The sequence below is a fragment of the Papilio xuthus genome, unplaced genomic scaffold (genome assembly GCF_000836235.2).
Source record: "Papilio xuthus unplaced genomic scaffold, Pxut_1.1 DF828177.1, whole genome shotgun sequence".
In the NCBI taxonomy this organism is placed as follows: Eukaryota; Metazoa; Arthropoda; class Insecta; order Lepidoptera; family Papilionidae; genus Papilio; species Papilio xuthus.
In genome coordinates, this window is record NW_013530472.1 from 634623 (window position 1) to 659173 (window position 24551).

A 24551-nucleotide genomic window follows, 5' to 3' on the forward strand; every position below is an offset into this window, starting at 1 on the left:
GGCATTCCGTCAGGCAAGTGCAATGTGTAACGATCTGTCTATGGTAATTGCCGTAGATAGAGTATCGTTTCTTTTACTATCGGTTTGTAATTTACACCTATCGTTAATTAAAATTCATTTAAATGCAACTCTTTCTGTTCATTCTCAGAATTATGAGCAAACAAGTCGCGCAGGTGATGAATTGTGTCATTTGGAAATTTCGACGAGTCAGTTGCAAGTGTTAATATTACTTAAATTTTTTTGTCGAGTATGAAACTCGCAATAAAGGTGCTTACGTGACACCGTAGGTTTCCACTGCCAAAACATTAGCGATATTGTCATTCCTCTCATTCAATTTAAACCTTCTGATTGCATTCAACCAATCCGGAAATCTAAGCAATATAAGGAAAAGGTCTATTTTAATTAAGGAAAACAGAAAAGTTTATTTACAATCAAAGAAATAAAATATTGAGGATACAGTATTGATGTAAAATCATTTTCCTATGGTTATTTTTCGATAGAACGATAACAAATAGTTTTAACAGAGTAGGGAAATGTGTAGAGCGGTCACGCCCGCCGAATCACTTCACAATGCTGTACGTTCCGCTCGTCATTTCTATTCAATGTATTTACAGTTGCCGTACTCCGCTTTGTCAACCTTTATTAGATATCAATGACGCCACATAAAGGGATTTTGCGGCGATATATCATTTTCTACCTTTTGAACTTGAATGTTTGATAGTTTTTGCTGTCGCCTCGTGTGAAACGTCTAGTTATGAATAAAAAAATTAAGACAGTTTACAGCTTTATACAAATATTATTTCTTTTTTTTTTTAATTTTAGATAATACGCTGATTTTGTATAATACATTTCACTCAATACTCGTGTAATCTGCGCAAGCGTATTTAAAAATATCGATACTAAACTCAATTCTCAAAAAGTACAGAATCATCAGAAATGGAAAATAGCAACATTTTTTTAGCCGACTTAAAAAAGAAGGGGGTTATTTTATTAAATTCGTACCACATATAGTCATGCAACCTTATCTGGGCCGGTACGAGAGGCGCTGCTGTCAGTGCTCTCAGAAAATGTGTAAATTGTCTAAATAAGACAAAAAACCAAGACAAGAACGCTACAGTACAAGAAGCATCTTTTGAAAAGTTTATGACTTAGGGGGGCGCTAGTAAACTGTCATAAATAAGTTTCACTTATGACATAACATTGCTGAACTATCGCAATATCTATCATAGAATTCTGGAAAGATTCTTTTACTTTTTTTTTCAATTTAATAACAAATCTTTTGCTAAAACTATAACCGTTAATAAAATGATTATATACTTTCAAATATATCCTTTACTTGTTTTATCACAAGTAAAAACCAGGTAGCAGCTAACTACTTGTGTATTTTACAAAGTCAACTGACAAAAAGGTAACATTAGCATAATTTTAGGCAAAAAGCGGAATAAACAAGCCCTTCTAAATGACGTATTAAACAATCAAACAAAGTCATTATAAACGAGTAGCTCGCTGGCCGGGTGCGAGAAGTGTCACAAAAAGGACATACGTCAAGGGATGTTGGGGACAAAGCGGCCACCGGGGCGCCATTATTTGCCTCCTCAATGGCACTCTTAAGAAATTTGTTACGAAACGTTTGATAGACACACATAGGGTGGCCAAACTTGCGGATTGTACGAGGACATCATTTCATATCAAAATAAATTATTAATAACTTTAATTGCCAATAATGTTAGTATCGAAATCTAAAACGGTTTTAAGTTTTAGGTCTCAAATTACAAGATTGACCTATTAGTTTGAGAATTAGTATAAATACATAATAATAAAATTGGAGTGTTTGTTTTGTACAACAATTTGATTAGCATTCATCTGTTTTACGATACTATACATATATACTTTTATAGTAATTTCAATAAATAATTATCATCACACGGATACTCAACGTCAATAGTCAAGCATAAATTTTAACTTTTATTTTCGCAACCAAAAAAAAAATGCTTGTTTCAAAGTCGATTTCTTTGATATTACCTGAGGTTATGACACTTTAAAATTTGTGACATCATTCTTGATGGCATACCCCTGCTGAATGCCGGTGAATGGTGGGGAGTTACAGATGCGGTTACTGGACGGCTGTTCTTCTTGTATTTATTGCGTACAAAACGGTGTAAATTTGTTTTAGGGGTGTCGCTGTAAAGTTTAACATTACCCCTTATTGTGTTGTAGCCCGGTGCTTGTGTGAATGCGTCGCGGTTGTTACAGGGGACGGAGAACAGATTTATAGCACGACTATGAAGTCGAAAGCTATTGATCGTGAAATGATATACTCCTTGCACATTTATTTATGTTTTGATAGATTATTATCGACATTTTTATGTTAACAACCAATTTCATTTCATTTCTGAATTTGAAATTTTATCAACCGCATCAGTATTGTAGTATTAAATACATTTTGCACGCGCTCGTTTAAGATTAGGAAATCATTTGATTGCAATAGTTTAGTATAAAATAAACATACAAACAAATTAAGAACCTCTATCCTCCTTTTTGAATTCAGTAACAAAGTGACGCAGAGCATGTGTGTAATGCACATGTACCAAAAACAAATCTTTTTACTAATCAAAGTGTACATTCGTTTCTTTAACTTACATAATATTTTACCAGGAAAATATGGATGATTATTTTTATTTTATATAAAATGCTTCCTAACTCTTTATAGTTTGCAATCGCCATGTGTTATATTACTAAAAACAAATTGTTATTCATTTAAGTCACGTCACAAATATTTGACTAAATCAATTTGGCCAACGTTTGATTACCGCGCGCGAATCAAAGGGGGTGTTCTATTTGTGCAACGGCTCTATTAGATTATTTGCCCCCCCCCCTCCTTGCCCCGCACACACCCCCTTTATCTCGTCGACTGTGTGACAAACAAATCAAATAAATAGTAGGCACGGCTTTGTCAAACACATGTACCGATACAAAATTATTGTTGTACTTATTATATTTGGCAGAATTGTTTGTGGCATTTGCGTTTAAATCGGTTTTAATTTTACTTTATTGAATATTTTAACTGTTTACTAATAATTTGCACTGAGAAGTTTGATTGGATAAATTATCAGTTCGACTAGTCGAAGAAATGACTAGATGACATAAAATTTGACTTAATGTTCCGACATTAGCTTGGCAGAAATATATTTTGCTCTCTAACTATCACACTCAGATTCTTTGCTAGAAAAATAAAGATATCCTAGAAATCTATTCTAAATTACTCTATCAGTGATCTATTAACGATTCTGGGTGCGGCAGTAAGATATAAAAATATTAAGCATGTTTTATGTTTGCGAGAAATTACGAGGTTACGGATTTAAAATTAGAATACAAGTTACGTGATCCCTTTAATGGATAAACGAAAATAAAAGAAATAATTAACTTTACGTTCAACATGGCAGACTCTATATTTTTAACTCTTTATTATTTAACATCCTATTAGTAGATAAGATTATGTTATTTGGGAATTTAATGTCTTATAGAACTCTTAATAAGAAAAACAATCATCATCAACCTGCCCTTATCCCTATCGAGGGTCGGCACAGCATGTACTACTCCTCCATACATCTCTATCAGCCGTCATATCCGAGTCTACCCCCTTCTTACGCATATCCTCTTTCACACAGTCATTCCATACTTTTTTTGGTCTTCCTCTACCCTTGTAGCCATCCACATTCAATCTCATTACTTTTTTGCTTATATCATTATTTTATACTTCTTAATAAGAAAAACAATATAATCAATTATTATGTTTGTTGTGTTGTGTTTTAGTTTCTATTGATCGCAAGCTCTTATGATGCTGTAAACTGCGGTCTTTGTGACGGCCACAGACTTTCAAGCAGTCGACAGCAGCTGCTTAAAGCAATGTGCCTTTTCAACACACCTACTGCTTGGAACTGCTGTTGCTAATGTTTTCAGCTGTCCATTAGTCTTAGCTCTAAGTTAGTCTGGAATGTTAGTGATTTATTGTTGTGTTGTTCCAGACGGAGCACCACACGTGCTGCGCGTGCGGCGAGGCGATCGCGGACCGCTTCCTGCTGGAGGTGGGCGGCGGCACCTGGCACACGGGCTGCCTGCGTTGCTGCGTCTGTGCCGTCCAGCTCGACAGACACCCCTCCTGCTTCCTGCGCGACAGGCAGGTCTACTGCAAACAGGACTACGTGAAGTAAGTCTACGTCATCTCACGCTCTTACGCTTTGCTCACTTTTAATCATCACATTTTATACTTTTGTATAACTTGTACCTAATCTTTGTAAACATTTTATGAACCGTTAAGTGTGTAATGGAATGTTTTTGCAGCGTTTATTTTGTTTCTTAATTTTAAGCGTTTTAAAGTTTATCTTCCTTTCCTTTTCTATGCATGGCATAGTAAGTATTATTAAGGCAACTTATTCCCTTTATCATTGCTAAAAACTTAAGATTTAATATGTCTATTTAGATATAATGTACGTACGTTTTAATCGATAATACAAGTCATATAAATTTATTGCATTCTCAAAAAGAATCGAAACATCCACCGAGACTAACAGATGCACTTAATACCCGACAACAGTAGTCAACTGCGCCACAGGACATTCACAATATATAGTATTGTAAGTACGTTGAATAAAGCTGAGAATCGCATGAGCATTCGATATTAATTTGCCTCGTCCAGCTTATCGGTGTTATCCACAGCAATGTTTCAAAAGCACAATTTGCATTTCAAAATCGTATGGTAGCAGGCGCGGGGCCGCGCCATCGCCCTTTATCACTACTTATTAACATTTTGTCGCCGCTTGAATCAATTAAAGGCGAGCCTCGCATAGTAATTAACAAAGTGACAGATCAACAAGTTTTAACACTCGGCGGTAATGAAGATGTCGCGTAGTGGCCGGAGATAAACAACGGGAGATGCGCTTTACGGGCGGTGGTCCGCCGGCTACCGGCTACCGGCTACTAGCCGCTACCACCGCTATCCACTACCCGTTTACTAACATACAAATGCACTTGTGTGCTCGACACTCCTTGTACACTGCAATTACAAAGTTTATTAACATTTCAAAAAACGTTTCGCCAAAGAAAACAATACGGTGTATTTATATTATACATAATAAACATGTTATTTCGTTCTTACATTTTGATTGTGATTTCCCTTATTATTTTGCACATTCTACTAATTTACAAACTTCATCAATTTGTCCGCCTTTGTTCGAAGACGAAATTCATTGTTACATTTGTTTATTGGCAGTGCAACAAAGCCTTTACTTTTTGAGTTAGAAGAAAGCACATATGCCGCCGCAGACTTATTTTACTGTAATCTGACATCTATTAACACTTTGTCATAAAATAACTAAATGAGAAATTGAGTAAGAAAATGAGAAATATATATAATAAATAACATGGAGAGTTTTGTGAGGCCGAAAGTATTTGAATGTGCCGGCGGCTAGGCTCGTAAATCCACACTCGTTGATTAGTCTTACTTCCCCCTCCGTCCCCCCACTATCGAGTACCATGCCGGCCCATTAACTCGATGACATGATTTAAATTATTTGTTTTAGATACAAAACCCAATCTAAGATACATTGGTATATTATGCGCGTTTGTTCGTGGCACCGGGCGACGCCGGGGGCTACGCTTGTATGAATCGAGAGCGACCACAATAATACCGTTTGGCCGTGACTGATAGCTCGACGCACGAAGTTTAATTACTTTTCGCTTATTGAGTTATTGAAGTTGTACGACTTCTTTGTTGTTGATAATTTTAACGAGTAGTTGTTTTTTTTACCGTAGTTTTAAAGTGATTACATCTTGCCAGTTTTCCTGATTTTTTATTCGACTAAGTTACATAAATACTTATGATACATTTATTACTGTGTGTTTGAATTTCGAATTTATTTATTTCAATGATAAAGCAGCGCTTAATCGTCTCGAGCTTTTAATAACACGCCTTTACCACGATATCATTACTTTGACAATTATTAGAAAGGATAATTATTAAATTTCTATTAGCTATTATGCTAATTGATTTGTTTATTTATTTAAGACATTTTAGAACAGTTAAAATAGTTGTTGCTATCCTACCAACATTATCAGTGTAAGGGTAACATTCCTATTTAATTTAATTGCAGAAGAAATGTTTGTCTCTATGTAAATCGCATACATTTCATTTAGGAACATGTCTAAGTTGTGTTATGATTGTGTTTTGTATCGTATCCTCATTGTTTAATATTCAGAGTGAATCGATTAAAGGAAGGTTTATTTATGTGACTAGAGATTAATTAAACTCAGGGGCGACATGGTGCATTTACATAAGACATGGCGCTCGCATTTGCGGGAGGACGGTGTGGGCGCAACATCGCGTGAGAGCCTCCAGATACCAGATTCGGATATTGACTCCAATTTCATACTTCAGCAATAAAACAAGCCTTATCTGAAACTTAACTAAACAATACCATTAATAAACCTTTCAACTAAGATAACTGAAAAAAGTGGAGATTATTATGTGACCGTAGTTTAAGAATATATTTTTAATTATTATTAACAAGTACATACATTAATCTTGTTTGTATTATAAATATGAAAAAAATTATCATCCCCAGACCAAAAAAAAACAATCGTAAACTTTAAATAAATAGAAGGTATGACAATAAAATTAATTCCCATTAATAAATTGATTTTTTAACGTCAGTTAGGAATGGTTACTTTATTAAAAAATCGAGTAAGATTATAAAATTAAAATACAACAAAGATTAAAAAAACTTATGTTGCCATAACAAAAGCTTAAAATAAAAAGTTCAGTTAAAAAGTCTATCATTGTATGAAACAGTTGACTTTAATTTGAGTAGTGGCAACACTCAAACATCCTGTCTGAAACAAAAGGGGCGGTCGCGTGGCGGCTCTCCGGCTCCCAGTCAAAACGACGCACTAAATAAACAATGAACAGATGATATATCAACAAAAGCAATTACGTACAACGCCGGCGGCGACTGTCAATTTACGTACCTGGCAACACCACTCGTTATCCACACCAAACAAACGTTATTTAAAATATGATCCTTAGCCCGGCCGCTTATTAAAATGGCAACATTACATTCAAACGCAAACAATCATTGAAATAATTTAAATGAAATAAATATTTGTATAAAGTTATTGAAATACGATTGATGGAACATAAACTAATTCATCTAAAATTAAACACTGCATTAAGATAACGCCATGTTCATTAAGAAAGCTTAACTAACATTGTTTAACATGTGTAAAAAAGCTGATTGTTTTCTGAACAACAGAGTTCCTTCTAGTTTTCGTAAATTTAATTAAAATAATATTAAGTTCACATTTTTCTTAATATCCCATGCAGGCATGCAAGGTGGGCGCATCTGCCTGTTCTCCGGTCCACATAGCTTCGTTCCGATTAAAACATATCGTCTCGCGTCGCACCAACTTATCACAATCAAAATAAATGACAAATGAAAATGTCAGTGTTGCAAGTCACGGAGCGCACATGGCTCACCTATATTTTTTTCGACTGGCAACGTTCTTGTCGCTTTGTTGTGGCCACACTCGAGCAGTGGTTTTCAATAATACCGCTCTCGGGACATTGGCCTCTTTTTTATATCGATCATCGAGTCCCTTTCTCACGGATCTATTATTATCAACTATTTAAAGTTAACATGTTAAATATGTGAAATTAAAATAAAATACCACTATAAATCTTCATAAGACAACATAAATACTCCAAAATTATTTTTTTTTTGCAGATTTTTCTAGTATTTAATTTAAGTAGCAATTGAGATATTTAATCGGCATGAAATTTCTGGACTATATTTATGAATGAACAGTGCACAAGAATACATTTTACTCATAAAGCTCGTGAATTTTCTGCGTAAGAATGTAATATGGTGTAGATATCATAGATATCAAATCAAAGATGGTGTGTCGATTGAATCTGAACGCCGAGATGACGCAAATTGTATGCTTTCTGGCCACACAGCGCGCGGGTCGTAGGTCACTACACACCGGCCCGCCTACCCTACCAACATTCTACCAAACATACCAATAGCTACACTACCAATTCGAGTACGACATTCCAAACTATCGATAGTATTCTAATGAGTGTACTCTTCAATTCGGTCGCATAGTACAACCACGAATGACTTAGGAAAATGACTATGACTGTGAATATTTTTAATACGTCGAAGGTTAATTGGACGCGGGCAGGGTATTGTAAAGGAATTAAGCGGACCGACTAAACGATCAAAATGACGAGTGAACGTGAAATTGTTTCTTATGAATATCATTCCTTTTTAATTGAACGTACGAGAATAAACATTCCGACAATCCGCTTTGTTGGTGAGACGAGATACTTGAGCATTCCGTTAGAACTGCGCGTTGATTAGAGTTACTAATTCTTAATTAATAAATAAAGAACGTGCAAATATTATAACGGCAGTTTCCACTGCTGAAAACATATAACGAAACACAATCTTACTTCTGTTTTTCAAAAACAATGAGAAGGATGACAAGACTTTCAAGATGAATTTCGGCAGTGGAAACTCACGCTACCAGGTAATATTAAGATATTAATTAATGCACAAATCTCTAACTTAGCTTTTTTTATATTCACTTAAACAACTTATTTTGATGAAATCTTGTTAATAATGTAACGGTTTACCAAGGAAATAGTAAATAGGTATTTATTATAATAACCAAGGAATAACCGAACGGTCTTAGCGTATCTTCATTCGTGGATCCTGTGCAAAGTGCCCTTTGAATCTTCAAACAAAAACAAACAAGACATTTTAACGTCGGCAGCGATATGATACCGTGTTAATGGAGTGTTGCACGAGTTTATTTAATTAATTAAATATTAAGGGTCCGCGGAATGGTAATGAGCCAATGTAGCGATAAACGCGCCGCCTAACCGCCGCCGCATCGCTGCCGAGCTGGCCGCTTGTAAGCATTCACTGTACCTTTTTTAATGCAACTTATCCCGCAGTGTATCTGTAGTACGGATGCTGCGGCGACGTCAGAGCCATGTTCACAATATAAATCTCCACCGACAATAATTGAGTGTTAAATTAACTTTAAAGTTTATTGATTTGTGTAACTTTTTCTTTTTTCTCTCGATTCTTCTTTTAGTGCGTTTTTAAGATCTGTCATATGGAATCTAAGAACCTAATAAGAATGGAAAACAAATAATGTGAAGAAGCATTTTTACTTTTTTTTTATGTGTCTTAAAATTGGGAATGAAAGAGTTATAAAAGCTGCAAATCAATTTACATTAAACTTTAAATTATAATATTTTTATTTATTGGTTATCCTTAGAAATCTGTCTTCATAATTAGTGTAGTACTAATAGCTACATAAACATTTATACTAAACTATAAAGGAAATAACATGTATTAATTTCAATTTGCATAACAATTTCATACTAATTGCTTTTAGGATTCAAATATTAATTGGAAGCGACACTGGATAATCTTATATTATTTTAATTAACTAGATTATAATAACATCTGTAAGAAACGGTTGTAAAGTAAGCTTTTCAATTTCTCATTAAGTCAATGCGATGTGCTGCGCGAAAACATGTATTGGATTATTTTAATTATTGCTAATGCGAGTTTTGATATTATATTTTAATAGTTTATTTTAAGAGCCGCCGCACACGGACATGCTTTCAAATCCTTGAATATTTTGCTTGAGTATTCAAACAATTGAAAAAATGTCATCGAATGCTTGAGCCTGTCCTTGTATGGCGACTCTTAGTTCTATTATATCAACGGTGTTTACTTGGTTTATTATACAATTTTTGTGTTAATTTAACTCGCCTGTTTTCTAACTTAACGGGAGGCTCGTTGTTCTCAGGACGTTCGGTGCTAAATGCTCGAAGTGTTGTCGTGGTATATCTTCGTCGGACTGGGTGCGGAAGGCTCGGGAGCAAATCTACCACCTCGCTTGCTTCGCCTGCGACGCGTGTGGCCGTCAACTGTCCACGGGGGAACAGTTCGCACTACATGAAGACAGAGTACTCTGCAAGCCACATTACCTTGAAACTCTTGATGGTGGCTCTATTTCTTCTGACGGTAATTTCAACTTAATTTTTACCGTAGCTTATTTTAGGACACAAAGATTACTTTGGTATATTTACCATCACACTCAGGGTTGTCATTGGTCGTGAAGGGACTTTAGTTTGTCTTATATTTCTCATTAAATCTACACTAAGGGACAACTTAACTTTCAACTCGATAAGCTTTGCTTCTGGAATCAAGAAAAAAAAATAAACAATTTTACCTTAAACTTTATAGATGGCTGTGATTCAGAAGGTTACCACAAAAGTAAGGCTAAGCGAGTGCGGACGACATTCACAGAGGAACAGCTACAAGTTCTCCAGGCAAACTTTCAATTAGACTCGAATCCAGACGGTCAAGATCTGGAAAGGATTGCACAGGTCACAGGACTGAGCAAGAGAGTGACACAAGTCTGGTTTCAGAACAGTCGAGCGAGACAGAAGAAACACCAACACACGGGAAAAGGAAAACAAAATCAACGTCAGTATTCAAATGTTTTATCAGTTTAATGCGAAGTTACATAATATATTATTGTGCAAGTCATTCTGATGCGTTTGTGCGAACGTATTACGCGAAGCGAAATAATGTATCCGTATATTAAATTCCTTGTGGTGAAATTGTTATAAAATATTTGCAGTGATGTCCCGAGATGCAGATCCGGCGGGGTTTGGGCGGCCCATCAACCTCCACCTCACGTATTCTTTCCAGAACAAACCGCCGTTTGTCCCAATAGGTAAGTTGTTACTGGCAGAAATGTACGAGTATACCAGTGTCACTTTCAGTAAACTTTTCAACAGTTATTCTGTAAAAGTCAACATAGAAATATTGTTTAGTTTTAATTCCCATAGATTTACTTACAGTTACTACAAATTCTATGCATCGTAGTTCAAAAAATGAAGTTAGATTGAGAATCTTATATTAAATAATCATATCGATTACTTATCTTTGTCATTAAAAAAATTTAAAAAAGGATCTTGACAGACGGACGGACAACAAAGTTCCATTTTTTTTATGAGGTACAGTACCCTAAAAATGGCAGAAACAAATACAAAATCCAAGCAATCTCGAACACTGTTTTGGTCCTAATAATACCGCAATAGTCGGTTTCATTACACCTTATTTTAGTATATAATAAAAAATATATTAATGAATGAACCTAACTATAGCATTTAATTACAATTTTCCAGACGGCACTTCTTTCACGGACTCTTCAATGGATGAGCTCTCCGAAGATTCGTCTATCCATTGCATGCAGAGTGAAGTTTGAATATTCTAAACTAAACGAAGCTTCTCGGCGTTATTCCTGTCGATACACCGCTGGCGCAACGATTCAAAGTTGGTGTTGCTCTTCGACATGAGAGATCGTAAAAGTCGCCTGCTCTGCGCCGTCCCCAGTCAGTCCATCGCTTGTAGTTCCCGCAGGAGCACCTCGACGGCTTATCGCCAGCGGTATCCCCGTAGATATTCAAAGAATATGTAGGTCTTAATAATTCTATATCAGCTTTACGTGTAGTTCAGATATTATGGAAAAACTAATTGTTAAATGGGAAACTATTGAACTAAGCTTATATTCCGATTGATAAGGATCTTAAAATTGATTTACTGTAAATTTTCTTCTTCTGAAAAACTCATATTAAAACATACAGTTGCCTTTGTTTGTACAAAGTAAAAAAGAGCGGGATGACTATATGTTTTAAGCAAGTATTTCGAAAGTGGAAAACCACAGTGCGATGTTAACGTCGACAGATTAATAAAATAAAGAATTAGTGCTTCTCAAAAGTTATTCTTGTCGAATAACATAGATTTTGTTCGGTTGTGTTTATTGCCTTCGTATATTTCGAAGTGTATATACATCAAAAGTTTGTAAATGTTTACATAATATAAATTAATATATTTGCTGATAGATAAATACTTTATCGTATTATTGACTACAGTTTGCTCATAATTCATACAACATTGTATCGAAGAGTTATTGTAATTGACTTATTATTATACATTGTTGAATAATTGAACATAGATCTTGTTCATTCGATCAACAATAAATGCAGACAACACATTTTTTTTAATATATATATTTCTACGATATTGACGAATCTTGTAAAAATGGTTAGTGTAATTTATTCCTTGATATATAACTTTAGTTTTTATTTGTCATGTAAATTATAGAAATATATTCATTATATTATTTAAATTAAGGAATTTTTACTCTCAGTGTTATTGTAAAAAATATATTTATTTATTTATGTCTAGTAACTGTGATATAATTACTTTTGCTGTTTAATTTTTACCGAGAATTATTTATGTATTTATTATATATTATTTTAATTCACACCGGTACTGCGTAAATTGGTTACATCTTTGGCGCAGTTACCTAACATTTTTACTGAAATATAATTTTATAAGTAAAAATAAATTAAGTCAGGTTTATTTATATGCCTACATTAAGTAAAATTAGTTCAGTCTACCTAGATTTATAGATGGCGATGTTTCGTGTAAAATTGTGAACAGGATAAATATTGTTACGAGTGTTTTGATAGGCCGATCGGCTCAACGGGACTATAGACACGACCGGCTCAATGGGACAAAAATTCCTGTTGGGCCGGGATAGGAAGGCCAATCGTCCCAATGACAAAAATCCATTGTAGTAAACCTATAATTTCATCGATTTTTTTTAAACATTTCTTATAATATTTATGTAAATATATAATAATTTGTAACACTAATATTTTTGTTACGAATTTCGTATAATTCAAAAGTAACAATAGAAAATCTTATAACTTATTACGGATTGCTTTTACCTTCATTATTATTTATATGGTTAACACGCAATTTATCTTGAAGACGGTTAGATAGATAACTAGATCCTAACCATATATAAAACTGGAAATATATAATGTTTAAATGTTTAATGCGCTCTCTTGTATTATAAAATTTGTCTTTAGCAGTTACTTAAGTTTAAATAAGGACTGTCGATATATCAATGTAAATCCCCATAAATATAAAGGCTATATAACAAAGCCTTAAAAGCCTCCTAGTATACATTTAATATTTCCCATATACTTATGTAAATTACGCATTGCGTCTTTGTCGTGTTTATATAATAAGTTATTTCATTATCTTGTCATTACCTAGATGTAATTAGATTTAGACAAGTACTAGGTACTTAATTTATACCATAGATTTATTAATACTAACAGATTGGTTGACATATTACTTTGAACTTTGTAAAACGGTTAACAACAATGATAAAGTTATATGTTTTCTTCGGTCTATTAGTATATTAGATCTTTGGCTTTTCTGTACAAATTAATAAATATATTATGTTGGTTATATTATGAGAGCAGTTTTATTTATAATTGAAAATGATTGAATATTCTTTTGGCATTTGTTTGCAATAAAAACAATTAATTCGCTCAATCATTGACAAACATAGAATTATATTGAAACGTAAGTAGTAAAAGAAGGCGACCGTTAGTTTGATAATAAAAGATGGCGACTAACATTAGGTACTCATTATTTTGTTTTCAAACAAATAATACTGCGATAGCAAGAATACAATAAAACAATTGAAATATTAAACCATAATTTATTATCCTGTTGTATAACAATAGTTTCTGTGTCGAGAAATATTTCTCAGTCGTAAAATAACTTTAGGTACGTGCATAAATCTCGAACAATTAATAAAAGACTTCTAACAGAGAAAATAGGGCTGTCATAAATGTTTTCGGTTTAAATATCGATATTAATATATTCAGTTCGAATATCCTACATAGAACTAAAGTTAACTTAAACTCTATAGATTAATATCAATAAAGATTTTTATACATTTATATGTTTTATTAAAAAATAAAATATAATTTTGTTAAAACTACATTAAACATACCATTCACTTTGTCCAGCAAAAGTGAAAATCATAAAGATAAAGCATTAAAGTAAGGTATTTAAAGCTATTATACATATTTTATATATAAAATACACTACAATTTATCCATAGTATTGAGTAATAGACCCATTTCCTGGTGCACTTCTTTGAGGAGATCTTTCATCTGTTTCGGAGAATCGAGAATATCGATACTTTGAGTGTAAGGGTTGTACCTCACTCCGAAGTCACGTGGTATAGTTTGAGCGAATTTTCTGAAAACATATATTTCGATTAACAATCCGAATTACTTGAAATATATTAAAATGTAAATACAATAACATCATTCTAAAATGCATACATTGAATTGTCAACTTTAATTGCAACGAGTAGCAAGAATATACATTTATAATCTGATATATAAATATGCGGATTTAATTAAATACATACATCATCTTGTCCTTTGCACTTTCGAAGCTCTCAGCCACGTAGTAAATGGGTTGGTACTCCGTAATTGGATATTTCTGTTCTCCTGTCAGCTCTGGTTCAAACTCCCTTAATTCAGGCTCATCTGACAGACAGTATTGGAGCTCTCCGAACGACGATAGAAGACCAGCACCGAATGCCTTTATGTTACCTTCTTGTCGACATAATCCAAATTCTACTGTGAACCAGAAGCACTGTAAAGAAAGTAAAAAAATATTACTTCTTTCAGTATTAAATATTCAACAGGAAAAATACACAAAACCTAAAATTTACCGTTGCCAATTTTTCAATGTAATCATCGGGTGCGCCGAGTGAGGCTAAGCCGATCTCCTGTGAGAACTGAGCGAAGGCGGGATCTGCGAATAGTGGTGCGTGTCCGAGTAACTCATGACACACATCGGGTTCCGGTGTGTACAGCGGCTTAGAGTGGTGTCGGATGTACTGCGTGCTGTGGAACACGCGGAACGCGAGCCCCGCGAGAAAATCGCGTGAAGACAGCAGACCTGCTACTGGCCGCAGTGTAAAACCGGTACAGTCTGAAAAATAAACAAGTTATATTTTTAGTTACTACACCACCTTTTGTTTTTATCCATATTTTTATGTACCAAGACGACTACATTATCTGTTTACTATTTGATATCATTAAATAAGTAGTTTAGAGTAATGAACATTGTATATTTGATCTTATCAACATAAATACCATTATCGTAGTATCTAAACTATCGACCGAATCTTGGAGTTTGAAATAGTTTTGTAAATAACTTGCCTTTTAAGAAATTAGAAACATCTTCCAGCTGAGGAATGTTGTCCTCCCTGTATCCGCAATTCTCAATCAATAATGGGAAAACATGGTTATGTTCTTTACAAGCATGAGTAGGATACAGTTCTACGAGTTTCCTAAACACTACTCCCCAAGTGCCAATCTCCTCTTTGGTGTAGTTAACGTGTGGTAGTGGTTGACCATGCTTGTATTCATAAGCGATGTCCGCGAAGTACTTCCTGCGCGCTCGGTATACTGGGTCAGTGAAGCCTGGATGATCTGAGTCCAATTCCGCTCCGTATGATAAGATCTGGTTAGCGAATCGATCAAGATCACGTATCCTTCTCGGGAACCACGGCACAGCACCTTGCAAATAAAGATCTGTATGTAAAACATATATGTAAGTGTATATTCGAAATTAATCAATAGTTACAAGACACCTACATCTATTGTCCTTGTAATTTCTTGAGATTATGTTCAGATATCCTACGTTTTTCTTCAAATCTTCCAAAGCAGCACCGAAGTCGCCAGCACCATGTTCGCATTCAACCATGAATTCGTAGCCTGGACGTCTGGCTGAAGACCTGGACTCTATATGACTGAGGTTGACACCATGGGTGGAGAAGATGTTTAAGAACCGCGCCAGGGAGCCTGCCTCGTCTCTTTCCGGAGAGAATAGCAGCCAAGTAGACTTCGAAGAATCTCTTCCTTCTTTGATATAGTTACCGCCATGCATAAGTTTCGGCTGCAATTTAAAAAAATAAAAAATATAATACCACATTTAATTTTGACTTCTCTATTTGTTAAAGTTTGCTGCTTTTTGTTGATTAACTTGAGATTTAATTGCTCATGATAAGCAAATAAATTATCTTTTTATCGCCTTCGTAATTTAGAAACAACCTCTGACTTTTCGCGATTTCTCGCAGTAACCTAATTTTGTACGTCAAGGATATTACACAATAGTGACGTCACAAGATGATACTCGTGGTTATTTAGCGAGAGATATCGTGTGTCCCATTTAGCAGCAGAAGGGTTACAGAGTTAAATCGATAACCCCGACAATACAAGATGTCGACGCACTAGTTGAACATAAGTAATCGATTACTTAGAATTAATAGAATATAATAAGGTTTCACTTAAGCTTGCTTCACACCGTCAATTTTATCTGTACAGTTTCACTGTAGAATTAAAACTGTGCAGTTAAAACTGAAAGTGTGTAGCGAGGTTAAGCAAAATATTTGCTAGTCTATTTCATTTTCTCCTAATCGCGTTTGAACAATTATGAATCTATGTTGATATACATTTTTTGTCCAACATGGTAATGGTATATTATTAGGCGAAGTGAAAGCTATTTTAAGCTAAAAAAAAGATGTTTTACTTATTCATAATAATGTTTAATGTTTAAAAAAATCGTTGTCATATTTTGGTATTTTGATAACGTTATAAGATTTGTAATGTTTATAAACTTAAACAATTCGATAAGGCAACGAATGTATTACATAACTAATTATTAAAACAACATTATTTAGGAGATAGGAGAACTATAAAATTTTATGAGCTTCGACAGTGATAGAACAAGCTACTGGAAATTGATAAGACGAGTTACGTCTAAGTTATCATTATATGGTTTTAAAGTTTAATTTTTATCCCTTAAAATGCCACAGAGCGACAGCAGGAGATATTTTAATAGGGTACGCTTAATCTGGATTAAGTACGAAAAATCAACATTAAATGTGGCAGAATTTATTTTGTCTACCAATATTGATATAGTACTAACTACTCGAAAAGCTACTCTAAGCTGCTTGCTGATTTTTTTTTAATTTGGTACCTACTAAAAAGTTATACTGAAATGTATTTAATAATTTACACGGTATTTTGGAATATTAGATAAATAAACATAATTAAGTATTCTATTGTTTTGTAAACATTGCAAATATTTGTTATTGCTATTAACAATATGGGATTCCACTGCCAAAAAAAAAATTTCAAAAATATCTTTTTGACATATTTTTCAAATCAATGACTTCCACATTGAGGTTTATGCAGTGGAAGTCCACGTTTATTTTACACAAAATAATTTAAGGTTATGTTCAACATACAACAAAAAATAAAATACTACTGGGTAATTAAAGAGTAATAAAATTCGCAAATCGGCATTCCTGTAGCGTAGTGACGCGGAAATTAAAACGAGAAAAAACAGCTTTGCTAAACAAGGTAACATATAGTCAGACAAATTTAACTGGATCGTTGTGACAAGGGCTAATAGCGATATTAGCCCTTGTCACAACCGCGAGGTTAAGCACACAAAATTAAACAAAATTATGATAGCACACTAGCGCCCTCCTCCTTCCATATTTTCTAAAAACAAACAGCAATAGCAGCGCTTGTTTCGCCGGGTCAGCTATTCTTATTAGACTATAGGCATAGAAAAGGACATACAAAACAGATGTAGTACAAGGATCATGTAGAGAATTTTTTAATAAAGAGGAGGGCGCCAATGAGCTATTGGAATTTAGTTTCAAGTATGGTCATGTAGGTTTATCTGTCTATCCTTATAGACCTCCTTATAGACCTTAACGTCCGGTATGATGTATAAAGTATTTAATCACCTTATCCGGCGGTGAACCAGATATCTGCTGCTCCTTTCTGCCAACAACTTGTACTCCCATCATCTTCGGTGATGAAAACTTAGCAAAAGATACGTGTTATCACGGCGCGGTGTCTACTGCTGATTTAAACGCAAGCGTCGATCGGAGCGCTTTTATGCTTTACTCTGACGATGATGTAATTGATAAGTAAATGGATGTGGTATTGTGGCCTGCCCTAGTGTAGCTTTACACTTCGAAAAGCAATTTGATACACGAAAAGAAAATTAATATGTCTAAGAATACTTACGGGGGAAAATAATTTGATTGGAATGAAAATAAAAATAAACTGACTCGTTACGATTACGGAGATCTAACTAAAAAGTAAATTAATTTCATTAACGCAATTTATTGGTTGTATTAATTAAAACATTTTTGATTATTGTTATTTTTATTGTTCATAAATAATACAAAAATAATAAAAAGGTGTCATAATATTTAGAGGATTCTTAATTTTTCTAGAAAGATGTATTCAAACTATGATGATGTTACCTTCTCCAAATGTGAATAATTTTGTATATCCAGGATCTTGATAAAAGGCCACTCGATGCAATAAACCGTTCGAGTTACATGTTAAGTTTTTTTACTGGCGTTAGTGAATTCGAAGGTCGGACGAGATTTTTTATAATAACAATGAGAATGTAAATAATGTAGTTTAATAATTTGCAAGCAACGACAGAGTTTAGTAAACTTAATTACACTGTGATTCTAACATTACTCAATGCAGTACACACCGTCATGACATAGCTTTATGTATTTACATAAATAATTTAATCAATATTAATTACATAATTAATAACAACTCACAACTTTACCAACTTTAAACCCTCAAAAAAATAACAGTCAATAATTGGTGGTGATAAAAAATAAAATATCGTGTCATATAACATACGTAAATGTGATAGAATTATAAAAATATATTTCTAAGGTTATACTTATATTATTATATACTTACTATTAACAAGAAATTACAAGACATTCATTCAGTTATAACTGTTCAATGAATTTAGCGTCTTATTTCAATGGTATCTTTTGTATTACATAATAATATGTATGTATGTAACTGCATGTCAATGTGCCCTGAGGTTGTTTCAATACGTCGAGTGACGTAGCATTGTTTTCCATCTGGGGATTTCTCGATGTTAGTAAACATTGATCCTTGAACAAGTCCCAGATACGGTCGTCTATCTATATACTGACATGAATTCTTTGTGACACAGTTCAATTGAACTTTAATTTTTATTTTGACCTAGAACTCTTATTACGTTTTAACAATTGCGATGGTTTTCGGTGATTTAAATTAGATGTCTATTACATCAGCTTATTTGCGCATTTATTTCTACGTTTGATATTAGATTGTTGGAAATTGCTAAGAATTAAAATGATACTTAATATTTTATTGAATACTAAGTATTATATCTTCTTCAATTAATATAAGTATTAAGTTAATTATTTATGTGTTATTTATATGATTTTAAAAGCTTCAGTATACTTTTTTCCAATAAACCATAGAGTAAGAACTAATTATTTACAATCTTTTAGTCATAAACCTCTTTTGTTAGTCGTCGAAAAGGTTGCATTTGATTAATCAATTTGACAGCAATAATAAATGTTATTTCCCGTTATTTGTCATAAGGAGTGCTCTCGATAATAATAATGGTGCAACTAAAGCAGGTCTCAATGAGATTAAAATCAATCCACAATATACAGAAGATCACTAAAACAATGAAGATGGTATCTGCCAGCAAGTAAATATTTCAATTTATTAAGCTTAGTTTTATGTTCGTTTCCATTGTCTTATGAAATCCTAAACCTATGAAATAAAATACAACAATTTCTAAAAATGATAATTGCACTTTTATTATTCTAAGATTTACAAAAGCGGAACGTGAGTTGCAATCAGCACGTGCATTCGGCTACGGGCCTCGCAAGTTCTATGTGTCAAGTCAACTGCAGAAGGAAGCTCTTGATAAGGATAAAAAGAAAGAAGCAGAACAAGAACCAGCTCAACCACCAGATGTTAAGAAGGAAGATGTCAAGAAAGCTCGCATTATTTATGTAGCAGTAACTTCTGATAGAGGTATGTATGACTTCCATAGACAAATTCTTGTACTATTTTTTTAAATCTAAAGCGAAATTATTTTTGATATTTATTGATAGATGGAGCCAACATTCAATGCAATGATACAATATCTAATCAATAAACATTATATCATTGTTCTATTTTTTTTTATAAATTGAAAAAAAAAAATGTTAAAAGGTTCACAACCTTCTCGGCATACCGCAGAACATATCAAGTACTAAGTAAAGTTCATACATTGGCTAAGAATTCTATCCATTGGATCTAAACCTTCGTATCCGATGATGTAGGACAGATTGATTGTTATTTCTATTCTCGATAAGTATAAATTACAGGGTGATTATTTAAACTAATTTAAAATATTATTTACTCCAAAATCAGGAGCATAGTGTATGAAAGTCGTGTGAAGCTATCGTGTACTACATTAATTAATCTTCAGACTACAGTTTGTTCATTGTATCTATCAATATTCCATCCATTAAAAGGCGATAATATTTATCTTAGCGAATTAGACCCTTTGACCTCAGAATGAGGCACGCGCGAATTCCCATATGCGTTTTAACAAACACTGGTAATTCCCACATAGTAAATTCGTCTGTTCTATCGTCATTATGAATGGAACAAATATAAATTATTTATATATCTTTTATTATTATCTTCTAGAAGTATTTATTGCTATTCTAACTTCTTCATATCAGTGTAAACGTAATTATCTTAATAGAGTAAATGTTTAAATCTTTATTTTGGTCTTGAGATCTTTGTTATTTGATTACCTTAACATTAAAGCCCCTTACATAAATAGTTTCAGCCAACAATAGATTTTGTTTTATTAGTTGGTTACCAAAATCAATAACCCTGGGTTTCTGATTCCATAATCTTCGTTGAAAACATATTGTTATCTCTGTGTTGTCAAAGATAATGAGTGGGATCACCACATTTTATACAGAGATTTTATTGTTAGAAACCCACGGTAAAATCATATTTAGACTTCGGTCGAAAACCAAAAAAAATAATCTATTTATTTAAAAAAAACTAAAAGTGTCAAGATGTAAGTACGTAATGCTGTTATTATGTTACAGTATCTGGATGACCGAGCTTTACTCGGTATTTTTTTTTAATTGTGTTTTTTTGAAATTATATTTAAGTACGAATTACTAATAAAATGATGAAATATGAATAATATTTTTCGATCTTACCGATAGAAAAAGTTAAGTTTATGTTTAAGTTGATTATCGATAAAACACGAATAAAATGACATTTTCTAAAAGTGATTCCTAACTAGATCGATTTATCGCCCCCGAAACACCCTATATAGTAAATTTTATGAAAATCGTTGGAGTGGATTTCGGAATTCCAATTATATATAAATACAAGAATTGCTCATTTAAAGATATTTCATTACATAAGATGGTGAAAGTCACAAGAGTGTATATTATATAATCTCAGATGTCATTTTATTGCAAATGGAAAATGAAGTATAAGGAAAATTATTCCACACGAGATAATTCTGATACAAACAGTTTTCTTCTCATACAATGTACATATTTCATCACTTTCTTCGTAAAAAAATGCCTTATCACGCCAACGGATTAAAGAGAAATTTGGTATAGTTAAAATTAACGTGGAGAAGAAGTGCTTATAGCTTTTTATTGAAAAAAATGTTTAATTATATATCATGGATGAATTTGGACCAATGGGAAGACCTTTAGTTTATTAAAAAAACACATTTCTTTAATATTTAGACTGTATAGAACTAATTATTTAATTTCATAATAAGCTTTTGATATAAGGTACTTAGAAAAATTAATATGGTCGTGGGTTTCCACTGACGAATAATTGTCATCGTTACATTTGGAAAAATAGAGACAAAAAAATGTTTTAACACCGGTATCAAAATTCGCAGTTATATTTTTTATTAGTGTTCAATACCATATCTTATTGACGCGACATCGTTCACTGGGTTATCATTGGATCAGGGGCGCGGAGTGACACATAAGAAAATGCTTTCAGTGCCACAATTACATACTGTACCGTAACACCTACTAAATAATACTATATATTGTCTGATTTTTTCTTTAAGAATGAAAGGGATGATTATCTTATCTAAATAAGTCTCGTGTCACAATTTTCGTTCCCATACTCCTCCGAAACGACTTGACCGATTCTCATGAAATTTTGTGAGTATATTGAGTAGGTCTGAGAATCGGCCAACATCTATTTTTTAACCCGCGCGGACGGAGTCGCGGGCGAAAGCTAGCATGTTTATAAATTGTTGTTGTGGTAGTAGAAACGTAGTAGTAGATCGTTGCATGTACATCAATCGTTCATTGGTGTTTATTTATTTTTTAGTAATTAGAGATATCCTTGACTTTAGTACTTGACGTAAAACGACATTCAAGACCTTTATGTAAAAGCGCAGATCAAACTATCACTCGAGTAATAAAAAAGGAAATATGTAGATGTCAGAGGCTTGGTAAATACTAAGAAAAACTGGTTTACGATATTTATGCGTCACAGTTTACGCATTAAACGTGAATGTTGCAAATTGGTTTATATATTTCATAATAAACTGCGTAATCAATATTAATATTGCGACTATAACCGCTCATTAATAATTTCTCGACAATTCATAACTAACGCAATTTAGTTTGCAGTTGACCAATAAGCAACGATATTGACAAGTACGGTTGCAAAATTTATTTTTAAAACATTTTCAGTTTCATATTTTGGTTAGAATCAACATAGCTTTTAAAAAAACAGCATTTATATTATATTTTTGGTAGTATTTATGTATATATAATATTCCATTACAACCCATGAAGGACTTAAACTTTATGTAAACTCGCAAGGTCCTTGTGAAGAACAAACATATTAAAAGGATACGAAAGCGTAGCACACTTACTAGGACAGGCGATTGTAGATTACTACGTTATAAATTTAGACTCTTTATACATTGTATTTTTGTCAGGTTTATGCGGTGGTGTCCACTCGGGTATAGCTCGCATGATTCGTCGCACGCTGGCAGAACGCAGCGCTGACGCCCCGCATCATAAGATAGTCTGCATAGGTGACAAGTCTCGGTCGTTGCTCAGGCTCGCGTACGGCGAATTTATCCTAGTCTCCGTTAAACAGGTGAAGGTTTTGTACTGATTTATTTGTCGCATTAAGTAAACTTCGAAACTATTAAACTGTTATGAAAAATTACATTACGTACTAAAAAAATACGATACGATAACAACATAGGTAACAACTTTATTCAAGTTTGATTGAATAAAGGGTGTACTAAAAAAATCGTAAACAGTTTTCATATTTCTAGATTGGGCGCACAAGTCCTATCTTTAAAGACGCGTCAACTGTAGCGACGGCGATCACACAATCCGGTTATGCATACGACACAGCTGAAATATACTACAACCAATACTTCACGCCTGTTAAATATGTGACAACAATTGTACCGGCATTTAGCAAAAAGAATATTGAGGTAAGTAACTGAAATGACGAATGATCGATGAGCTGGTACTCTGCACCTAGCGTGGGACTTATCTCCTCGGACAACTGAGATGATGCTAAAGTAGTTATGTAAAACGATTAATTATCATCTAAGCTCCATTTACAATGACTCAACCTAATGAAGATTAGTTGCCGCTTCAAATTTACAGCATCTAATTGCAGATTCCGCCACCGCCCAGCGGCAAAACTGCATCTACATCATAGGCCACTTGGGAGTAAACGAGTCGGTGCCTGTGTGTTTAATATATAACTAAAAAATATTTTACCAACAGTTGGCACCAAAAATGACATCATTCGATGACATCGAAGAGGATCAACTCGAAAGTTATGCAGAGTGGACGCTCGCTGCCTTACTGTACTACGCGTTGAAACAAGGCGCCGCTTCCGAGCAATCATCTCGTATGTCCGCTATGGATAATGCTACGAAGAATGCAAACGAAATGATTAGAAAGCTATCGCTACTTTACAATAGGACCCGACAGGCTGTTATCACGAGAGAACTTATTGAGATTATATCAGGCGCTGCGGCACTTAAATAATAGAGGTTCGAAAAATTATTTTTTTCTGCATTTTGTGGCTGGCAGGTTAAACTGGCAATTGATTTGGCACGTCCGGAATAAGAATACTCCTTTGTCGAAAGTGCCAAATCATGTCCCGTATAATAAACGGTGTGGGTAATTAATTTAAAATTAATTAATTTCGTACTTTAATATGTTTACAAAAGTTGTTCTGTATTTAAGAAGTAATGTAATACGATTTTAATTTGGTAATAACATTTAAATAAAGGATGAATGATGTAACTATTAGATTCTCATTTATTTTTAAAATTCACAACTTAGCTTTAAACATGTATGAGATTTGTATGGTTACTAGTAACGAGTAAAATTGCATTGTTTTAACTTACCACTAATATTAATTACCTTATATTGCATGGAACATTTTTAAAGAAAATTCTTACCAAAAAACAAATGTACATAGACCACTCCGTAATAGAATATGTATATAAATACAAAACTATAGCCTATTTCTGTATAATGTTGCTAGAAATAGGCTTCAAAGGTCTTATAAAACACTGAAAAATTACCACGAATATTGTCTATTTTAAAATATTAACAACACAAAA

At 33.5% G+C, this 24551-nt stretch overlaps 3 protein-coding genes across 4 annotated transcripts in view; 2 read left to right on the top strand and 1 right to left on the bottom strand.

Moving 5' to 3' along the window:
- Nucleotides 1–12135, top strand: part of Awh (LIM/homeobox protein arrowhead) — a 30504-nt gene extending 18369 nt beyond the window's left edge. Inside the window, exons 2-6 of the mRNA XM_013306522.1 lie at nucleotides 4026–4207; nucleotides 9886–10103; nucleotides 10326–10568; nucleotides 10726–10821; nucleotides 11276–12135. Coding sequence (XP_013161976.1) covers nucleotides 4026–4207; nucleotides 9886–10103; nucleotides 10326–10568; nucleotides 10726–10821; nucleotides 11276–11355 — 819 coding nt within the window. The 3' untranslated portion in view covers nucleotides 11356–12135. The remainder of the gene's footprint in view (nucleotides 1–4025; nucleotides 4208–9885; nucleotides 10104–10325; nucleotides 10569–10725; nucleotides 10822–11275) is intronic.
- A 1525-nt stretch (nucleotides 12136–13660) lies between these two features.
- PAH (phenylalanine hydroxylase) lies at nucleotides 13661–17940 on the bottom strand. Of its 2 annotated transcripts, none has more exons than XM_013306859.1 (6): nucleotides 17803–17940; nucleotides 15638–15938; nucleotides 15200–15574; nucleotides 14707–14969; nucleotides 14398–14627; nucleotides 13661–14222 (listed from the first exon to the last, which is right to left on the bottom strand). In XM_013306859.1, the coding sequence occupies exons 1-6, from the start codon at nucleotides 17863–17865 to the stop codon at nucleotides 14066–14068; spliced, it is 1389 nt and encodes a 462-aa protein (XP_013162313.1). In that variant the 5' UTR covers nucleotides 17866–17940; the 3' UTR covers nucleotides 13661–14065.
- A 1446-nt stretch (nucleotides 17941–19386) lies between these two features.
- On the top strand, nucleotides 19387–24386 carry LOC106113876 (ATP synthase subunit gamma, mitochondrial). The gene is made up of 5 exons (XM_013306921.1): nucleotides 19387–19586; nucleotides 19710–19918; nucleotides 22887–23050; nucleotides 23235–23399; nucleotides 23701–24386. The coding sequence occupies exons 1-5, from the start codon at nucleotides 19495–19497 to the stop codon at nucleotides 23965–23967; spliced, it is 897 nt and encodes a 298-aa protein (XP_013162375.1). The 5' UTR covers nucleotides 19387–19494; the 3' UTR covers nucleotides 23968–24386.
- The last annotated feature ends 165 nt before the right edge of the window (nucleotides 24387–24551 follow it).

Excerpts from the sequence above, each read along its gene's own strand:
- PAH (XM_013306859.1), bottom strand. The coding sequence starts at position 17,865 with ATGATGGGAGTACAAGTTGTTGGCAGAAAGGAGCAGCAGATATCTGGT. Across the intron at positions 15,575-15,637 it reads AAATTACAAGGACAATAGAT|ATCTTTATTTGCAAGGTGCT; the intron begins GTAGGTGTCTTG and ends TTTTACATACAG. Across the intron at positions 14,223-14,397 it reads AGTGCAAAGGACAAGATGAT|AAAATTCGCTCAAACTATAC; the intron begins GTATGTATTTAA and ends ATATGTTTTCAG.
- LOC106113876 (XM_013306921.1), top strand. The coding sequence starts at position 19,495 with ATGGTGCAACTAAAGCAGGTCTCAATGAGATTAAAATCAATCCACAAT. Across the intron at positions 19,587-19,709 it reads AAGATGGTATCTGCCAGCAA|ATTTACAAAAGCGGAACGTG; the intron begins GTAAATATTTCA and ends TATTATTCTAAG. Across the intron at positions 23,400-23,700 it reads TTAGCAAAAAGAATATTGAG|TTGGCACCAAAAATGACATC; the intron begins GTAAGTAACTGA and ends TTTTACCAACAG.